The 26,274-nt window shown below is 41.4% G+C and overlaps 1 protein-coding gene across 3 annotated transcripts in view; it reads right to left on the bottom strand.

Annotated features, from left to right (window-relative positions):
* Window positions 1–24,314, bottom strand: part of GAREM1 (GRB2 associated regulator of MAPK1 subtype 1) — a 207,979-nt gene extending 183,665 nt beyond the window's left edge. For all 3 annotated transcript variants that reach the window (XM_032603229.1, XM_032603230.1, XM_032603231.1), the window contains exon 1: window positions 24,115–24,314. In XM_032603229.1, coding sequence (XP_032459120.1) covers window positions 24,115–24,235 — 121 coding nt within the window. In that variant the 5' untranslated portion in view covers window positions 24,236–24,314. The remainder of the gene's footprint in view (window positions 1–24,114) is intronic.
* Window positions 24,315–26,274: the final 1,960 nt, after the last annotated feature.

Below are 26,274 nucleotides of genomic sequence, written 5' to 3'. Positions count from 1 at the left end.
TTTGCCACCAACAATGAAATGTAAGAGGGACGTGAGGGGCATCGCTTCTGGGTAGAATCTTTAAGGGGCCAGTGCGTGATAGGCCGTATTCTGTCTCCTTCCTCAACAGGTGTGGAAGCATAAACACGGGCTTCTGGGCCCGGGTCCTGCAGGCAGGATGAGGACATACAGGAGAGCCCTTGGCCACCTTGTGATAAACACGTAGCACAAGGGAGAAATAAACCTCCGCTATTTTCAAAGACTGACATTTTGTAGTGGTTACTGCAGCCTCACCGGGTCTACCCTGACTAATGCACTCACCTGCAATCTGCTCCTTCGTCTGGGTTCATACCTCTGACAAAGATATCAGCCCCCCAGGAGCCTCAGGACTCCTGAGTGCTTCTCTCCTCCTCATATCCCATCTATCCAATCATCAGTCCTGGAAATCTCACCTTGAAAATATTTCCAGGATATCACCCCCTCCTCTCCACTCCCACTTTAGGTTTGGCTGCAGGCCATCTTTCTCCCTGATTATAACTCCATAGCTTCCAAATATTGTCATTCTATAATTCTAAATTTTTCCTGCTCTAAATGACACCAGAACGATCCTTCTAAAATCTAAATAATTGGGCCCTTCCCATATGGAAAGCCGTCCAACATTTCCCCTCGGTTCATATTAACAGACATTAGAGGAGAACTTCTGTGACCAGGGACCGTGCTAGGAGCACAGGAACAAAGATGAGCCCTTTGCCTACACACTCATCTGCGGCTGTGACGCGGCGACACAGCTGGTTGTAGAAGGTGTTGCTCAATACTAGGATTGGGTGAAATATGAAGTCTGTGAGATAATTGATTCCTAAAATAAAAACTGGAGTGGACTCAAGTTTCTCTATGAAAACTTGACTCACAAACTCTAGTAAGTTTTCTTGAGACAGAATGGGATGGAGTTGATCATTAGCTGGGCAAGGAAGTACACGTGGCCCAAGATTCTACACTGAGCCTCTCCAGAGACTGCTCTTGACATCAGTAGCTCACACGTTATGAGAAAAAACTCCTTGTTGGTCTGAGAATTGGGAGAGGTAGGCTAAACATCTCACTCTACTTCATTATTTACTGTTTCATTCTGAAGTGCATCAAATTTGGGGACCTGAGTGGATTCTGCTGCAGTGGAGTCTGTTATAACACCATGTGTTATTTGTGTCCTAGAAGGCAGGGGAAAGGCTAAGAGCCAGCAGCTAAGCCACAGGATAAAGGTCCAACCTCAACATGTGACAGCTCTTCAAGATCTGCTCCCCACTGCCTTTTGGGCCTCATCTCCTACCACCCCCTTCCATGCCTCTGTTCAGGATGTTCCTAACCTCTGTCAGGAAGAGCATCCTCTCTTCTAAACCCACTGGAACCCTACTCACTCGTCAGTGTCTAGCTCAGCAGGCCAAAAGTCCAAAATCAAGCTGTCGGCAAAAGCCTGTGCCTCCTTGGGAGGCTCTAGGGGAGATTCTGTTCACTGCCTCTTGCAGCCTCTGGCGGCTGCAGGAATACCCTGGCCTGTGGCTCTATCACTCTAATCTCTCCCTCCTCTTCTGTCTGTCTCAAACCCCCCTCTGCCTTTCTCTTCGAATGACAGATGTCAGTGAACTTAGAGCACACTTATGTAATCCAGGATGATTTCATCTCAAAACTGTCAATTACATCTGCAAAACCCCGTTTTCCAAATAAGGTAACAAACCAGTTACCACTTCTTTCCATGCCCAGAACTTGATAAAAGGTCAGAAGGTGAAGAATAGAGTATGTACACCTGTGTGTGTCCGGGGGTGGAGCTTGCAAATACTTTAGGGATAAGCTGGAGTGTCCAGAGAGCTCTGTGGCAGAGTCACTCAGACAGGATTTCTGATCCATCTGGTGGACATCCGGTGGTCCTACTAGACCCTGTGAAATGTACAATGGAAAGAGAAGACAGGATCCTGGCTCTCAGATGGCTCAGAAAGACACCTAAAAAGAGAAGTGATGAAACTTTTAAACACACCCAACTCCAACTTCATAAAGCTTGGAGGACTTTACGGAATGCACAATTGAGATTTTGTTGTAGTTCTGCAAAAAGGTCTTACAGTAGAAAAAGTCTCAAAGAATAATTAATCTCTGTATGAATTCTCTTCTCACACTTATTTCTCCTTTTTTTAAGCAGAAAGTCTGGGACATTGAGATATCAGGTCCACATTTCCCTACATTTTTCCTAAAAAGATTTAATTTTGCTCCTTGCATGTGAAATTAAGAGGAATCAGGAAGACAATGCCATCCACGATTTGCGGGGAGGTAAGGAAAACATTAAGAGAAATTTACTTTAAGCCTTTAAAAATGAACAGATGTGGGTCATAATGGGATTTTTAAGCAATAAACACAGATATGCATTAAGAATAGTGTGTGGGGCTTCCCTGGTGGCGCGGTGGTTGGGAGTCCGCCTGCCGATGCAGGGGACGCGGGTTCGTGCCCCGGTGTGGGAGGATCCCACATGCCGCGGAGCGGCTGGGCCCGTGAGCCATGGCCGCTGAGCCTGCGCGTCCGGAGCCTGTTGCTCCGCGTTGGGAGAGGCCACAACAGTGAGAGGCCCGCGTACCGCAAAAAAAAAAAAAAAAAAAAAAAGAATAGTGTGTGAAGTGTGCTCCTTGTCCAAAAAATAATGGGGTAAATACACTTTCAATTAATCAAACAGTTAAAAAGATGAGCACAACTTGCAAATGCTTCTGAAATTTTGCAAGGCACATACTCTCTCTTTTACACACACACACACACACACACACACACACACACACACACACACACACCAGCCTAGTACAGTATCATTTTAAAACAAATTCTTCCCTGGAGACAACTTATTGCCAAAGCATCTGGACTATGCTTCCAGAAGGCATTTAACAAGTTACTATCATTTCCCAGACTCAACAGGGTAGCACTGGCTTTAAAATGAATTAAAATTTTATTTAGAAAAAAAATCTCAGACCTCCCACAGCTATTGGAAAAGAAGAGTAAATCAAGGTTAGGGACAGTTCTAGCCACAACTTCTTTTTAATAAAAAGAATTTAAAAAAAAGAATTTTTTAAAAAATCTGTTTTCAGATTTCATTAACCTACATGTTTTTACATCACAGCCGCAGGCAATCCCTAAAAGACAGGTGTGGATGAAGTGTGTCTTTTCTACTGTTAAAGAACAAAACTTTGACAATGATATTCAATTTAATAAGCATACTTTTGAATAACTGGGCTGGCACAACAGTCCGAAAGAAAATAAAAATCTTACGTCATATACAAAATTAATTCCAGATGGACTAAAGACTTAAATTTTTAAAATTGTGGGGTTTTTTGTTTGTTTTTTTTTGTTTTTTTTTTGTGCGGTACACAGGCCTCTCACTGTTGTGGCCTCTCCCGTTGCGGAGCACAGGCTCCGGACACGCAGGCTCAGCGGACATGGCTCACAGGCCCAGCCGCTCCATGGCATGTGGGATCCTCCTGGACCGGGACATGAACCCGTTTCCCGTGCATTGGCAGGCGGACTCAACCACTGCGCCACCAGGGAAGCCCTAAAAAAAATTTTTTTTCAATCTTCCTAGAATATCTAAGAAAATGTATATACAATCTAGGAGTCACTTTCTCAGCCAAGAGTGAAAACACAGGATAAAGAAACTTGTCTAGGAGGAAACAAGATGGTGGAGTAGAAGGACGTGCTCTCACTCCCTCTTGCGAGAACACCAGAATCACAACTAGCTGCTGGACAATCATCAACAGGAAGACACTGGAACTCACCAAAAAAGATACCCCACATCCAAAGACAAAGGAGAAGCCACAATGAGACGGTAGGAGGGGAGCAATCACAGTAAAATCAAATCCCATAAGTGCTGGGTGGGTGACTCATAGAGTGGCGAACACTTATACCACAGAAGTCCACCCACTGGAGTGAAGGTTCTGAGCCCCATGTCAGGCTTCCCAACCTGGGGGTCTGATAATGGGAGGAGGAATTCCTAGATAATCAGACTTTGAAGCCTAGTGGGAATTGATTGCAGGACTTTGACAGGACTGGGGGGAAACAGAGACTCCACTCTTGGAGGGCACACACAAAGTAGTGTGCGCATCAGGACCCAGGGGAAGAGGCAGTGACCCCAGGGAAAACTGAACCACACCTACCTGCTAGTGTTAGAGGATCTCCTGCAGAGGCACGGGGTGGCTCTGTTTCACCATGGGGACAAGGACACTGGCAGCAGAAGTTCTGGTTAGTACTCCTTGGCATGAGCCCTCCCAGAGTCTGTCATTAGCGCCACGAAAGAGCCCAGGTAGGCTCCAGTGTTGGGTTGCCTCAGGCCAAACAACCAACAGAGAAGGAATCCAGCCCCACCCATCAACAGTCAAGTGGATTAAAGTTTAACTGATCTCTGCCCACCAGAGCAACAGTCAGCTCTACCCACCACCAGTCCCTCCCATCAAGCTTCTTAGATAGCCCCATCCACCAGAGGGCAGACAGCAGAATCAAGAAGAACTACAATCCTGCAGCCTGTGGAACAAAAACCACATTTACAGAAAGACAGACAAGATGAAAAGGCAGAGGGCTATATACCAGATGAAGGAACAAGATAAAACCCCAGAAAAACAACTAAATGAAGTGGAGATAGGCAACCTTCCAGAAAAAGAATTCAGAATAATGATAGTGAAGATGATCCAGGACCTCGGAAAAAGAATGGAGGCAAAGATCGAGAAGATGCAAGAAATGTTTAACAAAGACCTAGAAGAATTAAAGAACAAACAAACAGAGATGAACAATGCAGTAACTGAAATGAAAACTACACTAGAAGGAATCTATAGCAGAATAACTGAGGCAGAAGAACAGATAAGTGACCTGGAAGACAGAATGGTGGAAGTTACTGCTGCTGAACAGACTAAAGAAAAAAGAATGAGAAGAAATGAAGACAGCCTAAGAGACCTCTGGAACAACATTAAACACAACATTCACATTATAGGGATCCCAGAAGGAGAAGAGAGAGAGAAAGGACCAGAGAAAATATTTGAAGAGATTACAGTCAAAAACTTCCCTAACATGGGAAAAGAAATAGCCACCTAAGTCCAGGAAGCGCAGTGAGTCCCAAACAGGATAAACCCAAGGAGAAACACGCCAAGACACACAGTAATCAAATTGGCAAAATATAAAGACAAAGAAAAATTATTGAAAGCAGCAAGAGAAAAATGACAAATAACACACAAGGAAACTCCCATAAGGTTAACAGCTGATTTCTCAGCAGAAACTCTACAAGCCAGAAGGGAGTGGCATGATATACTTAAAGTGATGAAAGGGAAGAACCTACAACCAAGATTACTCTACCTGGAAAGGATCTCATTCCGATTCAGATTCGAGGGAGAAATCAAAAGCTTAACAGACAAGCAAAAGCTAAGAGAATTCAGCACCACTAAACCAGCTCTACAACAAATGCTAAAGGAACTTCTCTAAGTGAGAAACACAAGAGAAAAAAGGACCTGCAAAAACAAACCCAAAACAATTAAGAAGACAGTCATAGGAACATACATATCGATAATTACCTTAAACATGGATGGATTAAATGCTCCAACCAAAAGACACAGGCTTGCTGAATGGATACAGAAACAAGACCCATATATATGCTGTCTACAAGAGATCCACTTCAGACCTAGGGACACATATGGACTGAAAGTGAGGGGATGGAAAAAGATATTCCATGCAAATGGAAATCAAAAGAAAGCTGGAGTAGCTATACTCATATTAGATAAAAGAAACTTTAAAATAAAGAATGTTACAAGAGACAAGGAAGGACACTACATAATGATCAAGGGATCAATCCAAGAAGAAGATATAACAATTATCAATATATATGCACCCAGCATATGAGCACCTCGATACATAAGGCAAGTATAACAGCTCTAAAAGAGGAAAGTGACAGTAACACAATAATAGGGGGGAATTTAATACCTCACTTACACCAATGGACAGATCATCCAAAATGAAAATAAATAAGGAAACAGTATCTTTAAATGACACAGTAGACCAGATAGATTTAGTTGATATTTATAGGACATTCCATCCAAAAACAGCAAATTACACTTTCTTCTCAAGTGCACACAGAACATTCTCCAGGATAGATCACATCTTGGGTCACAAATCGAGCCTCTGTATATTTAAGAAAACTGAAATCATATCAAGCATCATTTCTGACCACAGCGCTATGAGATCAGAAATGAATTACAGGGAAACAACGTAAAAAACACAAACACCTCGAGGCTAAAGAATACATTACTAAATAACCAAGAGATCACTGAAGAAATCAAAGAGGAAATCAAAAAATACCTAGAAACAAATGACAATGAAAACACGAGAATCCAAAACCTATGGGATGCAGCAAAAGCAGTTCTAAGAGGGAAGTTTATAGCTATACAAGCCTACCTCAGGAAACAAGAAAAATCTCAAGTAAACAACCTAACCTTACACCTAAAGGAACTAGAGAAAGAAGAACAAACAAAACCCAAAGTTAGCAGAAGGAAAGAAATCATAAAGATCAGAGCAGAAATAAATGAAATAGAAACAAAGAAAACAGTAGCAAAGATCAATAAAACTAAAAGCTGGTTCTTTGAGAAGATAAACAAAATTGAGAAACCCTTAGGCAGACTCATCAAGAAAAAGAGGGAGAGGACTCAAATCAATAAAATTAGAAATGAAAAAGGAGAAGTTACAAAGGACACCACAGAAATACAAAGCATCATAAGAGAGTACTAGAAGCAAATCTATGCCAATAAAATGGACAACCTGGAAGAAATGGACAAATTCTTAGAAAGGTATAACCTTCCAAGACTGAACCAGGAAAAACAGAAAATATGAACAGACCAATCACAAGTAATGAAATTGAAACTGTGATTAAAAATCTTCCAACAAACAAAAGTCCAGGACCAGATGGCTTCACAGGTGAATTCTATCAAACATTTAGAGAAGAGCTAACACCCATCCTTCTCAAAATCTTCCAAAAAACAGCAGAGGAAGGAACACTCCCAGACTCATTCTATGAGGCCACCATCACCCTGATACCAAAACCAGACAAAGATACTACAAAAAAAGAAAATTACAGACCAATATCACTGATGAATATAGATGCAAAAATCCTCAACAAAATATAGCAAACTGGGGTGGGATAGGGAGGGTGGGAGAGGGGGAGATGCAAGAGCGAAGAGATATGGGAACATATGTATATGTGTAACTGATGCACTTTGTTATGAAGCAGAAACTAACACACCATTGTAAAGCAATTATACCCCAATGAAGATGTTAAAAAGAAAATACTAGCAAACAGAATCCAACAACACATTAAAAGGATCATACACCACAATCAAGTGGGATTTATCCCAGGGATGCAAGGATTCTTCAATATACGCAAATTAATTAATGTGATACACCATATTAACGAATTGAAAATAAAAACCACATGATCATCTCAACAGATGCAGAAAAAGCTTTTGACAAAATTCAACACCCATTTATGATAAAAACTCTCCAGAAAGTGGGTATAGAGGTAACCTCCCTCAACATAATAAAGGCCATATACAACAAACCCACAGCAAACATCATTCTCAATGGTGAAAAACTGAAAGCATTTCCTCTAAGATCAGGCACGAGACAAGGATGTCCATTCTCACCACTATTATTCAACATAGTTTTGGAAGTCCTAGCCACGGCAGTCAGAGAAGAAAAAGAAATAAAAGGAATACAAATTGGAAAAGAAGAAGTAATACGGTCACTGTTTGCAGATGACATGATACTATACATAGAGAATCCTAAAATTGCCACCCGAAAACTACTAGAGCTAATCAATGAATTTGGTAAAGTTGCAGGATACAAAATTAATGCACAGAATTCACTTGCATTTCTGTACACTAATGATGAAAAATCTGAAAGAGAATATATGGAAACACTCCCATTTACCACTGCAACAAAAAGAATAAAATACCTAGGAATAAACCTACCTAGGGAGACAAAAGACCTGTATGCAGAAAACTATAAGACACTGATGAAAGAAATTAAAGATGATACGAACAGATGGAGAGATATAACATGTTCTTGGATTGGAAGAATCAATATTGTGAAAATGACTATACTACCCAAAGCAACCTACAGATTCAATGCAATCCCTATCAAATTACCAATGGCATTTTTTACGGAACTAGAACAAATCATCTTAAAATTTGTATGGAGACACAAAAGACCCCGAATAGCCAAAGCAGTCTTGAGGGGAAAAAATGGAGTTGGAGGAATCAGACTACCTGACTTCAGACTATACTACAAAGCTACAGTAAACAAGACAATATGGTACTGGCACAAAAACAGAAACATAGATCAATGGAACAAGATAGGAAGTCTAGAGATAAACCCATGCACCTATGGTCAACTAATCTATGACAAAGGAGGCAAAGATATATAATGCAGAAAAGACAGTCTCTTCAGTAAGTGGTGCTGGGATAACTGGACAGCTACATTTTAAAGAATGAAATTAGAACACGCCCTAACACCATACACAAAAATAAACTCAAAATGCATTCGAGACCTAAATGTAAGACTGGACACTATAAAACTCTTAGAGGAAAATATAGGAAGAACACTCTTTGACATAAATCACAGCAAGATCTTTTTTGATCCACCTCCTAGAGTAATGGAAATCAAAACAAAAATAAACAAATGGAACCTAATGAAACTTCAAAGCTTTTGCACAGCAAAGGAAACCATAAACCAGCTGAAAAGACAACCCTCAGAATGGAAGAAAATATTTGGACAATATTGTCCAAATCAATGGACAAAGGATTAATCTCCAAAATATATAAACAGCTCATGCAGCTCAATATTAAAGAAACAAACAACCCAATCCAAAAATGGGCAGAAGACCTAAATAGACATTTCTCCAAAGATGACATACAGATGGCCAAGAAGCATATGAGAAGCTGCTCAACATCACTGATTATTAAAGAAATGCAAATCAAACCTACAATGAGGTATCACCTCGCACCAGTTAGAATGGGCATCATCAGAAAATCTACAAACAACAAATGCTGGAGAGGGTGTGGAGAAAAGAGAACCCTCCTGCACTGTTGGTGGGAATGTAAATTGATACAGCCACTATGGAGAACAGTATGGAGGTTCCTTAAAAAACTAAAAATAGATTTACCATATGATCCAGCAATCCCATCACTGGGCATATACCCAGAGAAAAACATAATTCAAAAAGACACATGCACCCCAAAGTTCATTGCAGCACTATTTACAGAGCCAGGTCATGGATGCAACCTAAATGCCCATCGCCAGATGAATGGATAAAGAAGTTGTAGTACATATATACAATGGAATATTACTCAGCCATAAAAAGGAACAAAATTGAGTCATTTGTTGAGATGTGGACGGATTTAGTCATACCGAGTGAAGTAAGTCAGAAAGGGAAAAACAACTATGATATATTAATGCATGTACGTGGAACCTGGAAAAATGGTACAGATGAGCCGGTTTGCAGGGCAGAAGTTGAGACACAGATGCAGAGAACAGACGTATGGACACCAGGTGGGAAAACCGTGGTGGGGTGGGGATGGTGGTGTGCTGAATTTGGCGATTGGGATTGACATGGATACACTGATGTGTATAAAATTGATGACTAGTAAGAACCTGCAGTACAAACAAACAAACAAAGAAAACAACTAATACTAAACTTTCATTGGGTTATTTGTGTGGAATTATATTAATATAAATGTTTCAGACATTACATGAAATTTCTAAGAAAAGAAAAAAGACACTTGTCTAAGTAAAAATTTTTAACTCTTGAGTGGATACATATAACAAACAAAGTCAACAGTAAGGTAAATGTAAATAAGAAAAAAATCTCTATAATAATATAAACAGCACCTAGAAATTGGCAAGAATAAAATGACAACAGAAAAAGCAGCAAAAAATATGTCAATTTGCAGAAGAGCGAGTCTACATGATAAACAGACATTAAAAGGGCACAAAAATCACTAATGGTCAGGCAAATGCAAATTAACATAGCAGATCTCATTTTATGTCCATTAGTCTGGCAAATATTTCTTTTAAATTTTATAACATCTAATGGTTGTCACAGATTTGGAGAAATGGTATTCTCATACATCAGTGATGGAAATGAGAATTGTTACCGACTTTTTGGACAGCATTTGGGCAACCGCTGTTAAATCGGGTCCACTTCTGTGAATTGGGTTCTGATATTGGGATAGAAGACCCACTTTCCCTAAATACTTTTTTCTAAAAAGATTTCATTTTGGTCCTTGCATGTGAGATTAAGAGAATCAGGAAGACAGTGCCATCAAAGATGTTTGGGGGAGAAGTAAAAGATATGTGAGAGAAACCACAGACTTTTATAGAAATAATGAACAAATTAACAACATTATATACATGGAGGCTTAGTGAGACCAATAACTAGGAACAAGTTGAACACAAAGAAGAATGAGTATACCCGTACCATGGACTATTATGCAGCTGTTAACAAAGAATGAATTTGTTTTACACCAGATGATTTAGAAAGATTCCCATGAGTGACATAAACAAGAAGCCAAGAAGTATGTATAATACACAAGTATGTATAATATAATCCTGTTTTTAAAAAGCAATGACAGAATTTTGTTTCCGTATTGTCTTCGAATCAAGGTTGGTTGGATCCATGGATGCAGAACTCATGGATACAGAGGGCCACTGTACTACGGCCATTTTACTATGCGGACTTGAGCATCCACAGATTCTGGTATCTGCGGGGGTTTTGGAACCAATCCCCTGCAGATACTGAGGGAGGACTGTAAATCTAACGTCAGTGCAGAATTATATGAGTATAGAGGAAATATGAAAGATACTCCTGGATTATTAGAGTGGATTGTGTGGGTAGGCAGGGTTGGATTGGAGGAATGGGGGTTGATGTGAAGGGAGAAAGCAAAAAAACAAAAGTGGTAGATAAAATGCCTTGTTTCTGTAAAATTATAAGAGTGCAGGGGAGAAAGAGAATAGAGGATGCAAGAGAGGACAGTCACCAAGTTATCTTAGGATGGTGGGACCTCAGATTATCTTTAGTTTTAAAATATTTCCATGCATTCAAATTTTTAATTGTGAATACATGATGTTTATAATTGGGAGAAATGAAGTGTTGTTTCATTGTGACAATTTAAAAAACTAAATAGACTATACATGATATTTATAACTTAGTTCATATATTTCTCCTCTTCCCTCCCCCTCTAGTGTCCATTAGCACGAAACTCCTCAGATACTACTGTATTCAACTGTATACAACCTGCTCAGATTGATATCTTCCCAACAGGGTCAAGAAAAAAGACAGAAGACTGGGGGGAGGGGCAAGTACAATTCACAAGCTACCTGATCCCCTGTGAAGTTAATTTGAGGCTGCTTCTTTGGCGCTAAAAGATTCTCTTAAAGTCATCTTGTACTGTGCTTTCAGCAACTGTCACCTCAAGCCTCTTTAAAGACAACTATTTATAGAGTCCTCAGGTGCCAAGTTGGCAGTGGGATACGTATTTCATTCCCCCATCAATCACTGTCTATCCGTACAAAGAATTAAACCGGGCTTTCCTTCTCTCTTACCTCCAGTTCCCTTCTTCTTAAACATTACTACATCAAAGTCGACATTTGCACAGATATTCAACAGAGGAAATGAAACGACATTCAAACTATCATGTTTGCTTCTCTCCTGGTCTTGAAGTTATCTGTGAATCTCTAGTATTTATTCTCTCACATCAGCACTCAGATTCTAAGCTTCAACAGGCTCTCAATTAGCCAAAACCCAATGCTTACAAGAGAGAGAATAGGAAATGGAATAGAAAACTCTACCTGTCCTAAATGCAGCACTTCAGGGTTCATTATAGATTACATGTAAAAATAATGAAATATTTTTATAAACTTGTCTATTCATTCTTAGTCTTTAAAACTGAATAGTAATGAACCTAGTTTGTCAGCTTAGTTTTATGCAATGCACAGGAATTTGTCAACAATGACGTACCAGTGGGAACTCTCCATGACATGAATTCAAATTCTGTATGTATAATTATAGTTACGAACACACAACATGGTTTTATCAAGATTTTCATGAGATTATTGACTGGCCACAATGCAACACTGAACATAACATTTAAATCCAATATCCAACTCGATGAAGAAAAGTAAATTAACCACACTTATTCACTTTCAGAAACAAAGGTAATACCTATTTATGAACATTAACTGGAAAAAATAGAACAGAAGTTTATAAAGTGATTAAGCCCACCTGAAACCTGGAGATTACTTATAAACATCCTGCAGAAAAACCAGGAATAAAGGACACTAGGATTTCATTTTTATTACAGAAGCTTTAAAAAAACACTCTACCAAAAAACTAAACAAATAACTCATAAAATTCACAAATATGATAAAATTATTGAATTTATTCCACTAGTCATCAAAGCAATACAAATTAGAAAAAGTGCCAATTTTTAAATTAGCAAAGACTGAAAAACACCTATGATATTCAATGATGCACAATGATATTACTCATTCATTGTTAATGGTACAAACTTTCCCAGATACAATCTAGCAACACACATCAACAATCTAAAAAATAAATTTTTTTTAATCCTACTTCCAGGAATCCCAAATAATGAAATGATGTATAAAACTGACAAATTTAAGTATAAGGATAGCCTCAAAAACATAACACTCAAAACAACTAAATGTCTAACAAGTGGAAAATAGTCAAATAATGGTTAATTGGTAATAGAAGAATCACATTCAGTCATGACAATTTTATTTTCAAAGAATATTAATAATGAAAGAAAATGCTCATGATATATAATGCAAAATTTTAAAAGTTTTACATATAGCTTGGTCTCACTTTTATATATATTCTCCATTTACATGGCATGCCTGCATAATAGGAAAATGTTAATAATGGTTTACAGGACTTTCCTGGTGGCACAGTGGTTAAGAATCTGCCTGCCAATGCAGGGGACACAGGTTCGAGCCCTGGTCCGGGAAGATCCCACATGCCGCGGAGCAACTAAGCCCGTGGGCCACAACTACTGAGCTTGCGCTCTAGAGCCTGTGAGCCAGCACCGCAACGAAAAGTAGCCCCCGCTTGCCGCAACTAGAGAAAGCCTGCGCACAGCAACAAAGACCCAACACGGCCCAAAATAAATAAATAAATATATTTTTTTAAAAAGGTTACATAACAAATTATATAACCTCTGGAATTAACACTGATATTCATTTCTGTCATTTTCTGTCTACATTTTCCAAATTCTCTATAACAATGATATCTGGGGGGGAAATAGTATGTTTAAAAAAAAACCCGCCAAGCCTCTCTGGCAAAAGAAACAGAGCAGGAAAAAAAGCACCTTTAAAAAACTGGACACGGCTTCCCTGGTAGTGCAGTGGTTAAGAATCCGCCTGCCAATGCAGGGGACACAGATTCAAGCCCTGGTCCGGGAAGATCCCACATGCCGCGGAGCAACTAAGCCCGTGTGCCGTAACTACTGAACCTGTGCTCTAGAGCCCGCAAGCCACAGCTACTGAAGGCTGCGAGCCACAACTACTGAAGCCCACACGCCTAGAGCCCATGCTCCGCAACAAGAGAAGCCACCGCAATGAGAAGCCCGCGCACCGCAACGAAGAGTAGCCCCCGCTCACCGCAACTTGAGAAAGCCCGCGCGCAGCAACAAACACCCAATGCAGCCAAAAAAAAAAAAAAATTGGACAACTATCCCCATTGTGTATATCAGGTCTGGGGCAAAACCTGATAAGCAGACAAACCAAAAAAGAATGAGAGTGCCTTCTAAAAACAATTTCTTAGAGTATACAACTTTTCATGGCTTACTGATAAAGTACCTCCACCTCTAATAAGGGGCCTCTTAAATAGAACTGCTTTAAGGTTTTAGCTCAAGGATGAAGAGAGAAAAGTAAGTTGGGGCAAGAAGTTCCTACTCTCTTAGCTAAGGAAGAACCTGAACAAGGAGATGTCAAGGAATTAGGGCCCAAAGCACGACTTTTGTTTTTTTCTTAAGATGCATAGTACCTTTATTTATTTATTTTAAAATTAATTTTTATTGGAGTACAGTTGATTTACAATGTTGTGTTAGTTTCGGCTGTATAGCGAAGTCAATCAGTTATACATATACATATATCCACTCTTTTTTAGATTCTATTCCCATATAGGTCATTACAGAGTACTGAGTAGAGTTCCCTGTGCTATACAGGAGGTTCTTACTAGTTATTTACAAGAAATGACTATTTTAGTAAGTTTTGAACAGGTGAAAAAAAGTAAAGAAAAGGCATCAAAGCAAAAATCTGAATGGCAAAAGCTGCTAGGCGGCTCCCAATATTCATTGCTCCCCTCTCCTGCAGTAAAAAACCCTGGGCACTGTGCCCAGTTAAGACTCCAGTTCTTTGCCTTCCTGCCCATATAGGAGTGTGTAAGCCCTGACCAATGAGATGTAAGTGTGGTGCAGTAAAACATACCCTTTTTCCCTTCCTCCTGTCTGGGATGCAGACACGATCACTGGAGCTCTAGCAGCCACTGAGAACCATAAAGTCAAAACTACCTTTGAGGGGCTTCCCTGGTGGCGCAGTGGTTGGGAGTCCACCTGCCGATGCAGGGGGTGCGGGTTCGTGCCCCGGTCCGGGAGGATCCCGCGTGCCGCGGAGCGGCTGGGCCCATGAGCCATGGCCGCTGGGCCTGCACGTCCGGAGCCTGTGCTCTGCAGCAGGAGAGGCCGCGGCAGTGAGAGGCTCGCATACCGCAAAAACAAACAAACAAACAAACAAAAAACTACCTCTGAGGATGACAGAGCAGAAAGACATGAGGAGCCTGGGTCCTTGACTCTGTGGATCTGCCCTATCATCCTGGACCGTGTTCCTTTAGACTTTAGTTATATGAAAAAGAAATCTCCACCTTTTTTTTTTTTGGTCCCTGTTACATACAGTTGAAATTAACCTAAACTGATGTACCTGGCCATGTTGAGCTTGTGAAAATTTTTCTCTTGATCCTGTCTACTCTCAGTGGCTCCCTTCCTCTTAACAGACCAAAGGCTGGACCAAAATAAACAGGAAAAAATAACAGCAGAATATCTTAATGAAGCTTTATGTTCTTTATTATTTTTAAATAAGTAATCTGAACCTTCTAGAGCTCTCGCCCTCTTTAGGCATAACTAATTGAATTGCTTTCAACTTGGGTCTGGTGCTTGACTGATTTTGCGGGTCGGTGGTCCAAGGTAAAAATGGATTCTGCATGACATTAAATGTTAACCTGAAACAAATTGAAGATTTCATAGCACAAGCTACTGGGGACGAGGAATGACAATGGAATAGATGTTAGGTCCTTGATTCCAGCCATTCCCTACTTGCCCATTGCTGCTAAAGGAAAAGAGTGGCAATTCAAAGTGAATATCAATCACAGAGTATAGCATCTGCATAGATGGATGGCCTGGAGTTATTCAAGTGAGCTTCCTCTGGCATTTCATTAACGTTTCTTTGAATGGATGACAAAAATCTCTTATAACCAGTGCTTCCTAATTACCTACAAGGTAACAAGAGATGTTTAAAAATAGAAAAGTAAATATTTACCCTTTTCCAGTTACTTTTGGATATTTGAATCTGGTTCCCTGCTAGGAGGAAAATACTGTCAATGTGAACTAATTATCAAGAGCAAATTTTCATTTCTAACATCTTAAAGTCTGGTATTGAGAAAACTGTCACCTTGAAAAAAAAAAATCTGACCAAGGAAATTTTTCTCTACTGAGTGGAAAAAACCAACAGAACATAACCTATTTTAAATCTTCACAAGGATACAAACATAAGCACTGCTCACAATTACATTCCTCTCTAAGCTATAACCAGGGCTAATCGTAGTAACTTACTGTACACGTTAAATATTAGCCTGAATAACAGCTAGCTTCATAACTATAAGACTTCACATTGCATTTTGAATTCAATAACTTGATATTTATTAAACAACCATTCAAGTCATCAAAGCCCAAGTGGTATTTAAATACTTCAAAGTAGGTTTAAGAAGTAGCAGAATCAATTAAAATGACTTGCCTGTAAGTATATATAAAGTAATTCATCCCCAGAACTAGAAAATAGCTCAGGAATATTGGTTTTTCCTTTTTATTTTACCACCATGTAATACTCCTGCAATGGCAGAAAAGGAAACTCATTGTCTGGGACTAAGACACTATGGTTTCAAGTCAATCTTGGGGCTATTCTAGGAAGATGACAACTGTATCAAATTAGCAGTTGTAGTTTTGTAACACTACTTAAATCAAGTGGCTTGTTTTGCTTAGAAGTAAAATCCCTGGTGCCCTGAGAAGATGAGACAATGGATATAGTTAAATGGTTAGCTGACTCTCCAATCAGGTTTTTCTTTATTGTTTTAAGAGCTGACTAGTCCCAAAGATTTATGGTATTCTAGGTGATACAAGATTAAAAATTCAATGACATAGCTACATGTAATATGTAAAGAAGGCATCTTAATTTCAGAATGAAAGAACTCGTAAGAAAGCAAAAAAATCTGAAAAACTGAGTTGTAATTTCTGGAAATAACTTATTTACAACATTGATAATTAATGACCCTAAGAATCATGATTTCATCGTGATGCCCTACCAGTCTCTATTTTCCCTACTGCTAATTTTAGGACCTACCACCTTATCTCAAGTGGAACAAGCGTGAAGTTCTATGTCAGACTAGCAGAGGTCATAGACAGCTTTAGTAATACCGATATTTTGGACCTTAAAAATTTTAATACTGAAATTTGCTTATTAATTTATTACATTCTTACTGAATGCCTCCTATGTACCAGGCATTGTGCTTAGAAGCTAGGAAACAGTAAAAATTACCCTAAATACCTTTAACCTGAAATTCGAGTAAACAATCTTGTGAAACTGGGAAAAGGGGTGGAGGCTGAGATGTGGGGGGAGCATCTTCATGTGGAAATGTCATCTAAAAGAGGAGTTAATCCCATGAGATTTAAAAAATATTTTAGCAGGTATATTTTGTCAAGTATGACAAAATGATACATAAACCAGCAATAAAAGCTATTTTTCAAGTTGCATATAATAGCTCGTCTTCTTAAGATTGATAGCCCTGCTGAAGACGAGAGGGAGTTTATGATTCTTCCTAGAACTGCAGCTTAGTAAGTGAAAAGACAGATACCTCAAGAATCTCAAACAAAAATAAACGAGTTTACAAGCTGGTCTACTAGAACTTGCTATTTCAACAAGGCAGCCAAATGAGGTAGAGACTAAAATACTCTCTTTAAACTATGATGCAGTTGATCACAATGGTCAAACCAGTTTTCCTTTTACAGATGAACTGAGCATCTTAAGATTTTTTTTACTGGTCATGTGGATACTCATTTAAGACTTTCAAAACAGCCATCTTACTTGAAAAGCAAGAGCATTCAAGGAGCCATGTCCAAATCTCGTCTTGTGGGTCTAAATGTTTACCTCCATCCACTGTCCTCCACAAGGTCCTCTCCTACTCTTTTTTCATAATTTTTAGGCATGGCCAACTAGAATACATGACGAGAGGAAAGTAAAAGTACATGGTATATAAAAGAATATTCAAGAGACTTTCTTCATAGAGACTTCCTTGTGTATAACATCATACTAGGCACTTCTTTCCTGCTAATAGTTCTCCAACTATAGGTGCTCCGAAAATCATCATCAATCCAATAAAAGCATCGATGAGTATGTACTAAAAAAAGATTCCAGTGTCTCAGTATCACTAGGTCAGGCTCACATGTGGTTCTGGATTAAGTTAAACCCTAAAGTTAAAACTAACTTCTTGGGCTTCCCTGGTGGCACAGTGATTGAGAGTCCGCCTGCCGATGCAGGGGACATGGGTTCGTGCCCCGGTCCGGGAAGATCCCACACGCCGCAGAGCCGCTGAGCCCGTGACCCATGGCCGCTGAGCCTGCGCGTCCGGAGCCTGTGCTCTGCAACGGGAGAGGCCACAACGGAGAGAAGCCCGCGTACCGCAAAAAAAAAAAAAAACCAAAAAAAAAAACTAACTTCCTGTCTCTCCCAAACCCAATCTTGGTTGAGTTAGTTTACAAGACTTTCTCTCTGATAAAGACCTTACACCACCTTTTCATAACCTGTGTATTACTAAGTCAATAACCTGGAATACTCAGAAGGAAGTGGACTAAAGTCACACAGAACGTTTCCCTCAGCTTCTTTATCTGTAAGGATAGCAAAATCTATTTATTATTCACTGGACTTCTGTTGCCTAAATGATAGGCAACAGAAGGGGAGGCTTCTGAAGCCTCCCCATCAACTGCTCTGAGCATGCACTATGTCAATCTTACATATACATTGTTTTAAAACACATATGTATTGGGAATTCCCTGGCAGTCCAGTGGTTAAGACTCCAAGCTTCCACCACAGGAGGCACAGGCTGGATCCCTGATGGGGGAACTAAGATCCTGCAAGCCACGCGGTACGGCCAAAAAACAATAAATTAACTAAAAAACATAATAAAATACACATGTATTCACATATATTATTGCCTTTAACTATCATAGTAAGTAGATACATAAGATTGTAGGCTGCATGAGGACAGAGGTTTTTTTCTGTTTTGTTCCATGCTACTGTCCCAATACCTGTAACAGGGTTTGACACATAGTAGGGCCTTAATAAATATTAGCTTATTGAATAAACAGATTAATGAATAACTATGAGATTCATGGGCAAGTATAACGTACATTTTTTTTTCTGCATGAGAAAACTTTAATACCAATCAAAGGGATTAAGAGACTGCCCAAGATCACATGGCTAAGAAATGGCAATGCATGTAACTGAACGGAGGTTTCTAGGCTCCAAATCCAGTATCCTTTAAGCAACTGTCTCACCTGGGGCATACGTAACCTCTTACAACTTAGAATGCCAGGGGAAATGAAACCAAAGATAAGCACAGCACATCTTCCCGGAAAAAGACTTAGATTAAGTTACTCTAGAAAAATTTTTTTAATATATATTAAAGTAACACCAGTCATGGAGCAGATTTTGGGAATTTACATTAATTTCAAAGATAAAACTTGAATCTATAAACACCTTTGACATTTGCAAACAGCCACGTGGACCCTCACTGCCATCTGAGTGTCCACCTTGTTTCTGCACCATCAGCCCTCCAGGCACTTACACGGTAAAGTTAGAGAAGCAGCTCAGCAGAAAGCAAATACCAAAGCTCCCACAGTCCCAACACACCTGGGGCTTAGAGTCAACTCTGATTCCTCCACAAAGCTAGGAGGGCCAGACTGCTGCTAATTTATACGCAGCTGCCTCCAATGCCCACCATCTTTATTTCTCTCCCCCTGGCAGTTCACGCAGCCTTGGTCTTCCTCCTTCTTTCGGCAGACAGAACCATAAGCTCACCTTTCACTGCTCTAGACCAGCATTCTTTGAACTGGGATATGTGTCTGAATGAAGCAAAGCCAACACTTCCCAAGGGGTTCACCATCATAGCTATACGTGAGTCAATTTCTAAATCCCCAACCTCCAAATATTCTCTTGTCTGAAAACTGATCTGCCTGAAACCAAGACTGGGATGGAGGGACATCTATCTCCTGATGAAGGGAAGCTGTCCTTTGTCACCTCCCCTTCGCAAAGGTCCTTCTCCCACTTTACAAAAGCAATGCATCTACATCGCCTCCACCAGATCTTTCTAATCTTCATTACCCCAGGGTGTAAAGAACACAGGGCTCAGGGCGACTAACAAAGGAACAAATTAAAAAGGTGATGCCTGTTGAGGATCAGGTCTCCAGCATTTGGGGAACTCCTTCTCTAAGACAGGTAATTTCCACTTGTTTGTTTTAAACAACCTGAAATATTTAAATAAAAAGAGCCTTATGGCCAAAAGAAATACACAATACTACATTTCAATTTATATTCTTTTTTGTTACATAAGACAGAGTGATCAATAAGACACTTTCATGCATAAAACTATATTACATTGGGAGACACTGCTTTGGGAAAGATCTCCGGTGTTCTCTTTATTTACTGCAAGTAATAAATCCTTCCTTCTACCCAAACAAACAAACAAACAAAAACACTATATTACATTGGGACAGAATTCTGTAGGGGAAGGGAAATGGAAATATGAATTTAAGGAGAAAAACGAAAGATGTAAGACTTTTACTGTTAAGAACTTACTCCTGCATTTTTAAAAATGAATGATACTGGGAATTAAATACAGATCCCACTACAGAGTTTTTTAAATGATGTAACAATTTAAAAAGTCAACATTTACAATATGCTGAAAAATGACATCCTTTGCAACTATTTAAACTTAGGATGAAAAGGTTTAGCAATGAACTTAAAAACATGCTTAGGGTACAGGGTTTTACAGAATTTTTAGGCACTACAAGAGCAAAAAAGCTGTGAGAACACTGCTGTAGAACAACCCTTCAGAAAACCCTTCCAAGACAATATTGAAGAGACATAGAAAGGACAATTTCCCCACCTACCCAGCTTTGAGCGAGGATGGGCTGATGATGGGGCGAGGATTAGCATTCTCTCCACCCTCTTCTTAGTCATAAACACATTTGTTGAAGCTGGTTCTGCAGCCAAGTTTCTAAAATTGATGATGAAGTTAGATATCTGATCTTAACTGCATTGCTGACGGGGATTAGACACTGGCTGAAGAGATGTATCTCACTCCTAAGGAGAACCGCTGGAGTACTTTTCTTTTAGTCTCCAGAAAGACTCATGAGGCAATACCATAAAGGCTCACTAATTTTGTATTTATCTTATACGATGACAAATTTCACCACTGGGGATGGAATACTGAATGCGTCTGACTGGCATTTCATTACTGACATGCATGAGGCAAAGAACTGGAAAGCTCTTACTTATTGTATAGTTAGTATGTTAAACATGGCAAATGTCCTAAGGAGTAATGTCAACAGGCACATCTACATACCCTAAGCCCTCAGACTCCGCTTTTTCCCTTCTTTCTCAGATTCTGTACTCTCTTCTCCTCTGCCCCTTACCTCTTTTCAGCCACTCCTTTAGGAAGCAGAAAATCGTCTAGATATGATGGATGAGGCCAGCGCTTAATCCGCTGTCTACACTGTTTTAAAAATATTGACTTTCCTGTCCTCAAGCTCTCAGAGAGACAGTGGGGCTATTTAGAGCAGACATTAGACCTACTCTAAATCTACTCCCATTTAGAAGGAGGTAGTACAGTTTGAGATAAAAGTTGTCTTTAGAATCAGAAAGTCAGCTGAAAACCACGGTCCACCATTTACTAGGTATGTCGCTCAATTTCTCTAAATCTCAAGGCTCGCAAAGTCCTTAAAATGGGATGCTAAGGATGAGAAATACATCAAGCACTTAGAAATGTACCAGCACATAGTAGGCCTTCAAGAATCAACAGTTATGAAATCAGATGTTTAATGGTTTCAATGATTGTTTAAAATAGCCAACAGTTTTCTCTTGACATAATGTCAACTACTGTCATGTTTTTCAATTTCTTTAACCTCTTTGAAAACAAGTGATTTGGAAAATGACTACCTTTCATGTCTAAGTATAGGGTGTGCGTGTATAAAATGTACCTGCAGTACTAAAACCGGCAAAAGGACTTACACGGGACGACGACTTCACAAATTTCACATACAGCATGGTGGCATATCCTTAACATGCTCTAAGCATTGCTGTGAAACATTTTAAAACATAAGCATGGAATCTATCATCAGTTCTCTTAAAGTCTATCCAAATTTAATTGGTAATCTAACACTTCCCCCTTCAAATTAGCAGTTTTTGTTTTTTGGTTGTTTGTAAAATACTTATTATTTTAAGGCTGTAGGGACACTGGTACTCCCAAAATTCTCATTTGTGTATAAATGAGTACAACCTCTAAAGCAATTTGACAATGTGTATCAAGGACTTAAAACGGATCTACATGCTTACTCAGCAGGGAAGGAATACATACTAACCCAAACAAACAGATTTATGTACAAGAGTATTCATTACATCACAACTTAATAACAGTAAAAAATGAAGCCGCTTGATGTCCACTGCAAGGGACTAGATATACAACCATCATCCCATGGAACATCATACAGCTTAAAAAAAAAAAAAAGAAGATTAAATACGATGGGATTAAGTGAAAAAAACAAGGTATAAAGCAGTATTTGGCTATGATTCCAAATTTGTGTATGTCACTGTGATTCTCAAGCGGGAATGAGAGAAAACTTACAATAAAGAGTTGGAATTACACGTAGTGATCAAAATCCACAGCTTGAAAGGACACGCTGTTAAGACTTGCTACCCACGTCCTAATTTTAAAAAGAAGTGTGGGATGAGTACACTGTTGATTCAGAACCTTTTTATGAATGGCGGAGAGAGGAAAGTGGATAGTAAAGCTAACATCTCTGCAACTGGTATTCAGCCTCTTTAAACTTTCAGTTTAATGAAACTTTTGGGTGACTTTTACACCACACAAACCAATGTTCACTACCTAGCTAGTAAGTTTTGGGGGGAGTGTGCAGAGATGAGAGACGGTAGGAAAAGGTGAGGACTCACATAACCTTCCAATACGCACAATTTTGCACGGTGTAAGAGTAAATGAAACACTGTCAGCACACACACACACACACACACACACACACACACACACACACTCTCTCTCTCTCTCTCTCTCTCTCTCTCTCTCTCTCTCTCTGATTCTGATCTATAGACGCATATTTAAAGCATGCCCACTCTAAGCAGAAATGCCTCAACACACCACCTGACCCTCCCTGAACTCACGTGCACTTCATTACTACTTTTAAAACCCGTAGTTTATTCCCAAAGCCCACCACTACCACCACCAATCAGACAAGGCTAACACGTATGCCAAGACTGTTTTTCAGCGTTCATGAATTTTCATGCCTTTATTTTTCACATCAGTACTTCAAATGTCTGATCTAACCCCACAGAAAAGAACGGGAACAAAAATGCCTTTGGACGTGTATACGTCTCATGTTACTCACTCCTGTACTCCAGAAAAGGAGTAACCCAAGTCCTTGTGACTTGAAATGACATCTTTCTGCTCAGTGCTGTTCTGACTTGGCCTGTGTGACCACAGCTCTATCTGCTTGCCTGCCAGCCTGCACCCAGGTGCTTCTGGCAGCCCCACAGCAGAAGCAAGCCTGTTTCTGCAAACAGTCTGAAATCGCACGAAGCCAACATCAGCTGAAGTTATTACCAAAACACAAAGGACAAAACACACCTAAACTGCCACCTTATACGTCAGAACTCTCAAACTGAAAGGTATCTATTGCTTGACAGTATGCACATCCATCTACTTGTTTGCAGATGTCCACCTGCAGAACAAACAGCTGGGAGACGTTTGGTTGGTTTCTGGTTGTCAATTTCAGGAAACACAAGCATTTCTTAGTTCCGAGCTCACGTTCCAAGTCAATACAGGTTTTGGTGTATTTTCAATTTTTTTCCAGGCTAGAAAGGCGCTAAGCTAATAATTAACCTTAAGCATACCATCACCTCTGCTAAAAACGTTTTCTACACACAGCCCTAAATTACTTTCTCTTCAGTTAAACAAAACAGACAAGCTGTAATAAAACGTCTCCGAGAAATGTGATCCCTTCCATTGGTCACCCAGGAGCCTTTCTCCTAAAATCTGTTCCTTCTTGTGGCGGAGGGGGAGGAGAGTATCCAAAATAAAGGTGCCACCCAAAGCACAATTATTTTGTAAGAAAGTTGCCTAAGATAACTCATACAGGGTTTCCCAGGTTGAGTAATTCTTACAGGCGGGTGAAGAGAAACAGCTCGCCTCCAAGATTACTATCTGCAGAGGCTTCCCTTATGTTGAATTTTTTTTTTTTTTTTTTGCGTCCTTTTAAATTATACTACTAGGGCTCTGATTTTCACACCTCCAGCTGCTGCTGGGGTGAGTTGAGAGCGACGCGCCAGGGCTGCGGCAGCCGCTCGAGCCAAGTCCAACGCTGGGGGGCGGGCAGCCCACTCCCCACAGGGTCCCACCCTCCCGGGCACACGCGTGCAGAGACGCGCCGAGGCTGCGGTCCGCGGGCGGGGACTCACCGCTGTCCAGCCGCGCGATCTGGGGCAGTCGGTAAGTGCTGACCAGCAGGTCCAGCGGAACGGCCACGGAGCTCCACTTCACATCCTTGAGGCTGCAGCCCAGCGAGGGCGCCGGGTCCATCTTCCCCGCCTCCTCCGGCCCCGCGCTCCCGCCGCCGCCGCCTGCACCACCCGCGCCTCGGCGGCCGCCGCTGCTCGCACTTGCGGTCTGGGGCGCGCGGAAGGCGCCGGGCACTCTGGCCGCGGGCAGCCCGGGGGCGCGGCGGCTGCGGCGGCGGGGAGGGAGGGGGCCCGCGGCCGGCTCAGCTGCCGCTGCGGGACATGGCCGGGCGCCCCGCGTGCCCTCAAGCCCGGAGAGGACTCGCAGCAAGCAGGCGGCGGCGGCGGGCGGCGGCGGCCGGGGTGTATGCGGCGGCTCCCGCTCCGCCTCCTCCTCTGGCCCCGGGTCTGCAGCTGCGGCAGCCGCCCGCTCGCCTCCTCCTTCTTTTACCCCTCCTTCCCTCCGCCTGGAGCGTGTGAGGAGGAGCCGCGGGTCTGAGAAACGCCATAGCAGCGTTCCCAGCACTGACTAATCAACAAGGTGCGAGCGACGCCTGCGCAGCTCGGGGAGACACCGCCCCCGCCTCCGCCCCCGCCTCCCCCGCACCACCCGCCCCGCCCCGCCCCGCCCCGCCCCGCCTCCCTCTCGGCCTCCTCTCGCTGTAGCCCGGCTGGCTCCGTTCGCCGTCGGCTCCCGGGTCTGGCCGCGGCTCAGGCGGCTCGGCGCGCTCTGCAAGCTTTAGCTCTCGCTCCCCCATCCGACCGTTCGGGGGCCCTGCACCCTCGCCCGGGCGCCACCGCGCGCCCGCACTCCTTCGCTACCCAGGGCCTGCCCGAAGGGCGCCCTGGAGGAACGCAGCGAGCTCAGGAATCTTTCTCAGTCTTCATGTCGGGCACTCTCCCGTCTACCCCGACCCTATTAGCACTGGAGTTGCTACTACAGCACACAAAAAAGACCTGTTTGGTGCCCACCTCCTGAGAGTTCCACAGACAAATGAAGCTGGGACAGGCAGGCGGGGAGCATCCCCTGCCGTGTCCCCCGCCAGCCCTACAATTCTCCAGAAACGCAGCTGGTAGTTACCCCCAGCAGTCTAGACTTTGGCTGCTAGGCAGAATGGAAAAGGCCAAAGCACCGAGAAGCAGAAAGGTAATGAATGATCAGTATCCACGCAGGGGAAGGTGACTGTCGGTTTAGTACCTTCATTGTATGGACAAACTGCTGGAGACCGCAGAGGATGAGGCTAACAACAGCCGTGGACACGCCAAGGGTTACTGGGAGACGACTGGGACCAGCTGTTTTCACATGCTTTTATCAGTCATTTCTCTCCCAAGCTTAAAGGTTGGAATAGTTCCCGTTTTCTAGATACGCGTACCAGGACATTAGATAGCTTGGCAAGATTACACACTTGTAGAAAGCCTTGCCGAGATACAACCCCACAGTCTGCCTTCCGTGACAAACACTCTGTTTTCCCCAATATTGAGTATGGCCTGCTCACTGCAGACAGAGCTCAGAATGTAAAGGTGGCTGTAAGATTCCTGCTTCTTCAGGCACATCCTGACTTTTATGTGCTAATCTTTTTTTTTTAGCGTTATTTTACACCGGCAGAGGTGAATGATGGCCAGGTGAAAGGGTTACATATCAGGTCTTTATATTTTTCAATATGTATTCAGTGTTCAGTGCATGTAAGACAAAACAGCACCTGCTTCGCCCGCCCAAGGGGACTTGAAAACATCCGCTGCCTTTCAGTGGGCTGGCTTAGTTCTGTGCCAATGAATAAACCTCTCCATAGCAATTAAAGAAAAACACGGAGATTCTTCTACTCCCACTTTCCCTGTCCTCTCACTTTGAAGTACTGGCGATAATTTTCACAAAAGTCTTCTGCTGAAAGTTTTGACCTTTCTGTCACTGATGTTAAGTTTTTGGAAAAGTCTTGAAAAAAAAGTGGGAAAGATTTTAGTGTCTGTTTTACTCAGAATCACAGGTCCATAAAGTTCTAAGTTTTGCCCACAGAAAGAATTTTTAAAAACTTAAAGGAGCTAAATGCCAGCTAATTTTTTTTCTATCTAAATATTTAATCATTTCTGGAAATAAAGCTGAGTTCAAAAATGATATAAGAAACA

This window comes from Phocoena sinus, chromosome 14 (assembly GCF_008692025.1).
Source record: "Phocoena sinus isolate mPhoSin1 chromosome 14, mPhoSin1.pri, whole genome shotgun sequence".
NCBI classification, from domain to species: Eukaryota; Metazoa; Chordata; class Mammalia; order Artiodactyla; family Phocoenidae; genus Phocoena; species Phocoena sinus.
The sequence above is the reverse complement of the archived record's forward strand: the minus strand, read 5'-3'. Positions and strand labels throughout refer to the sequence as shown.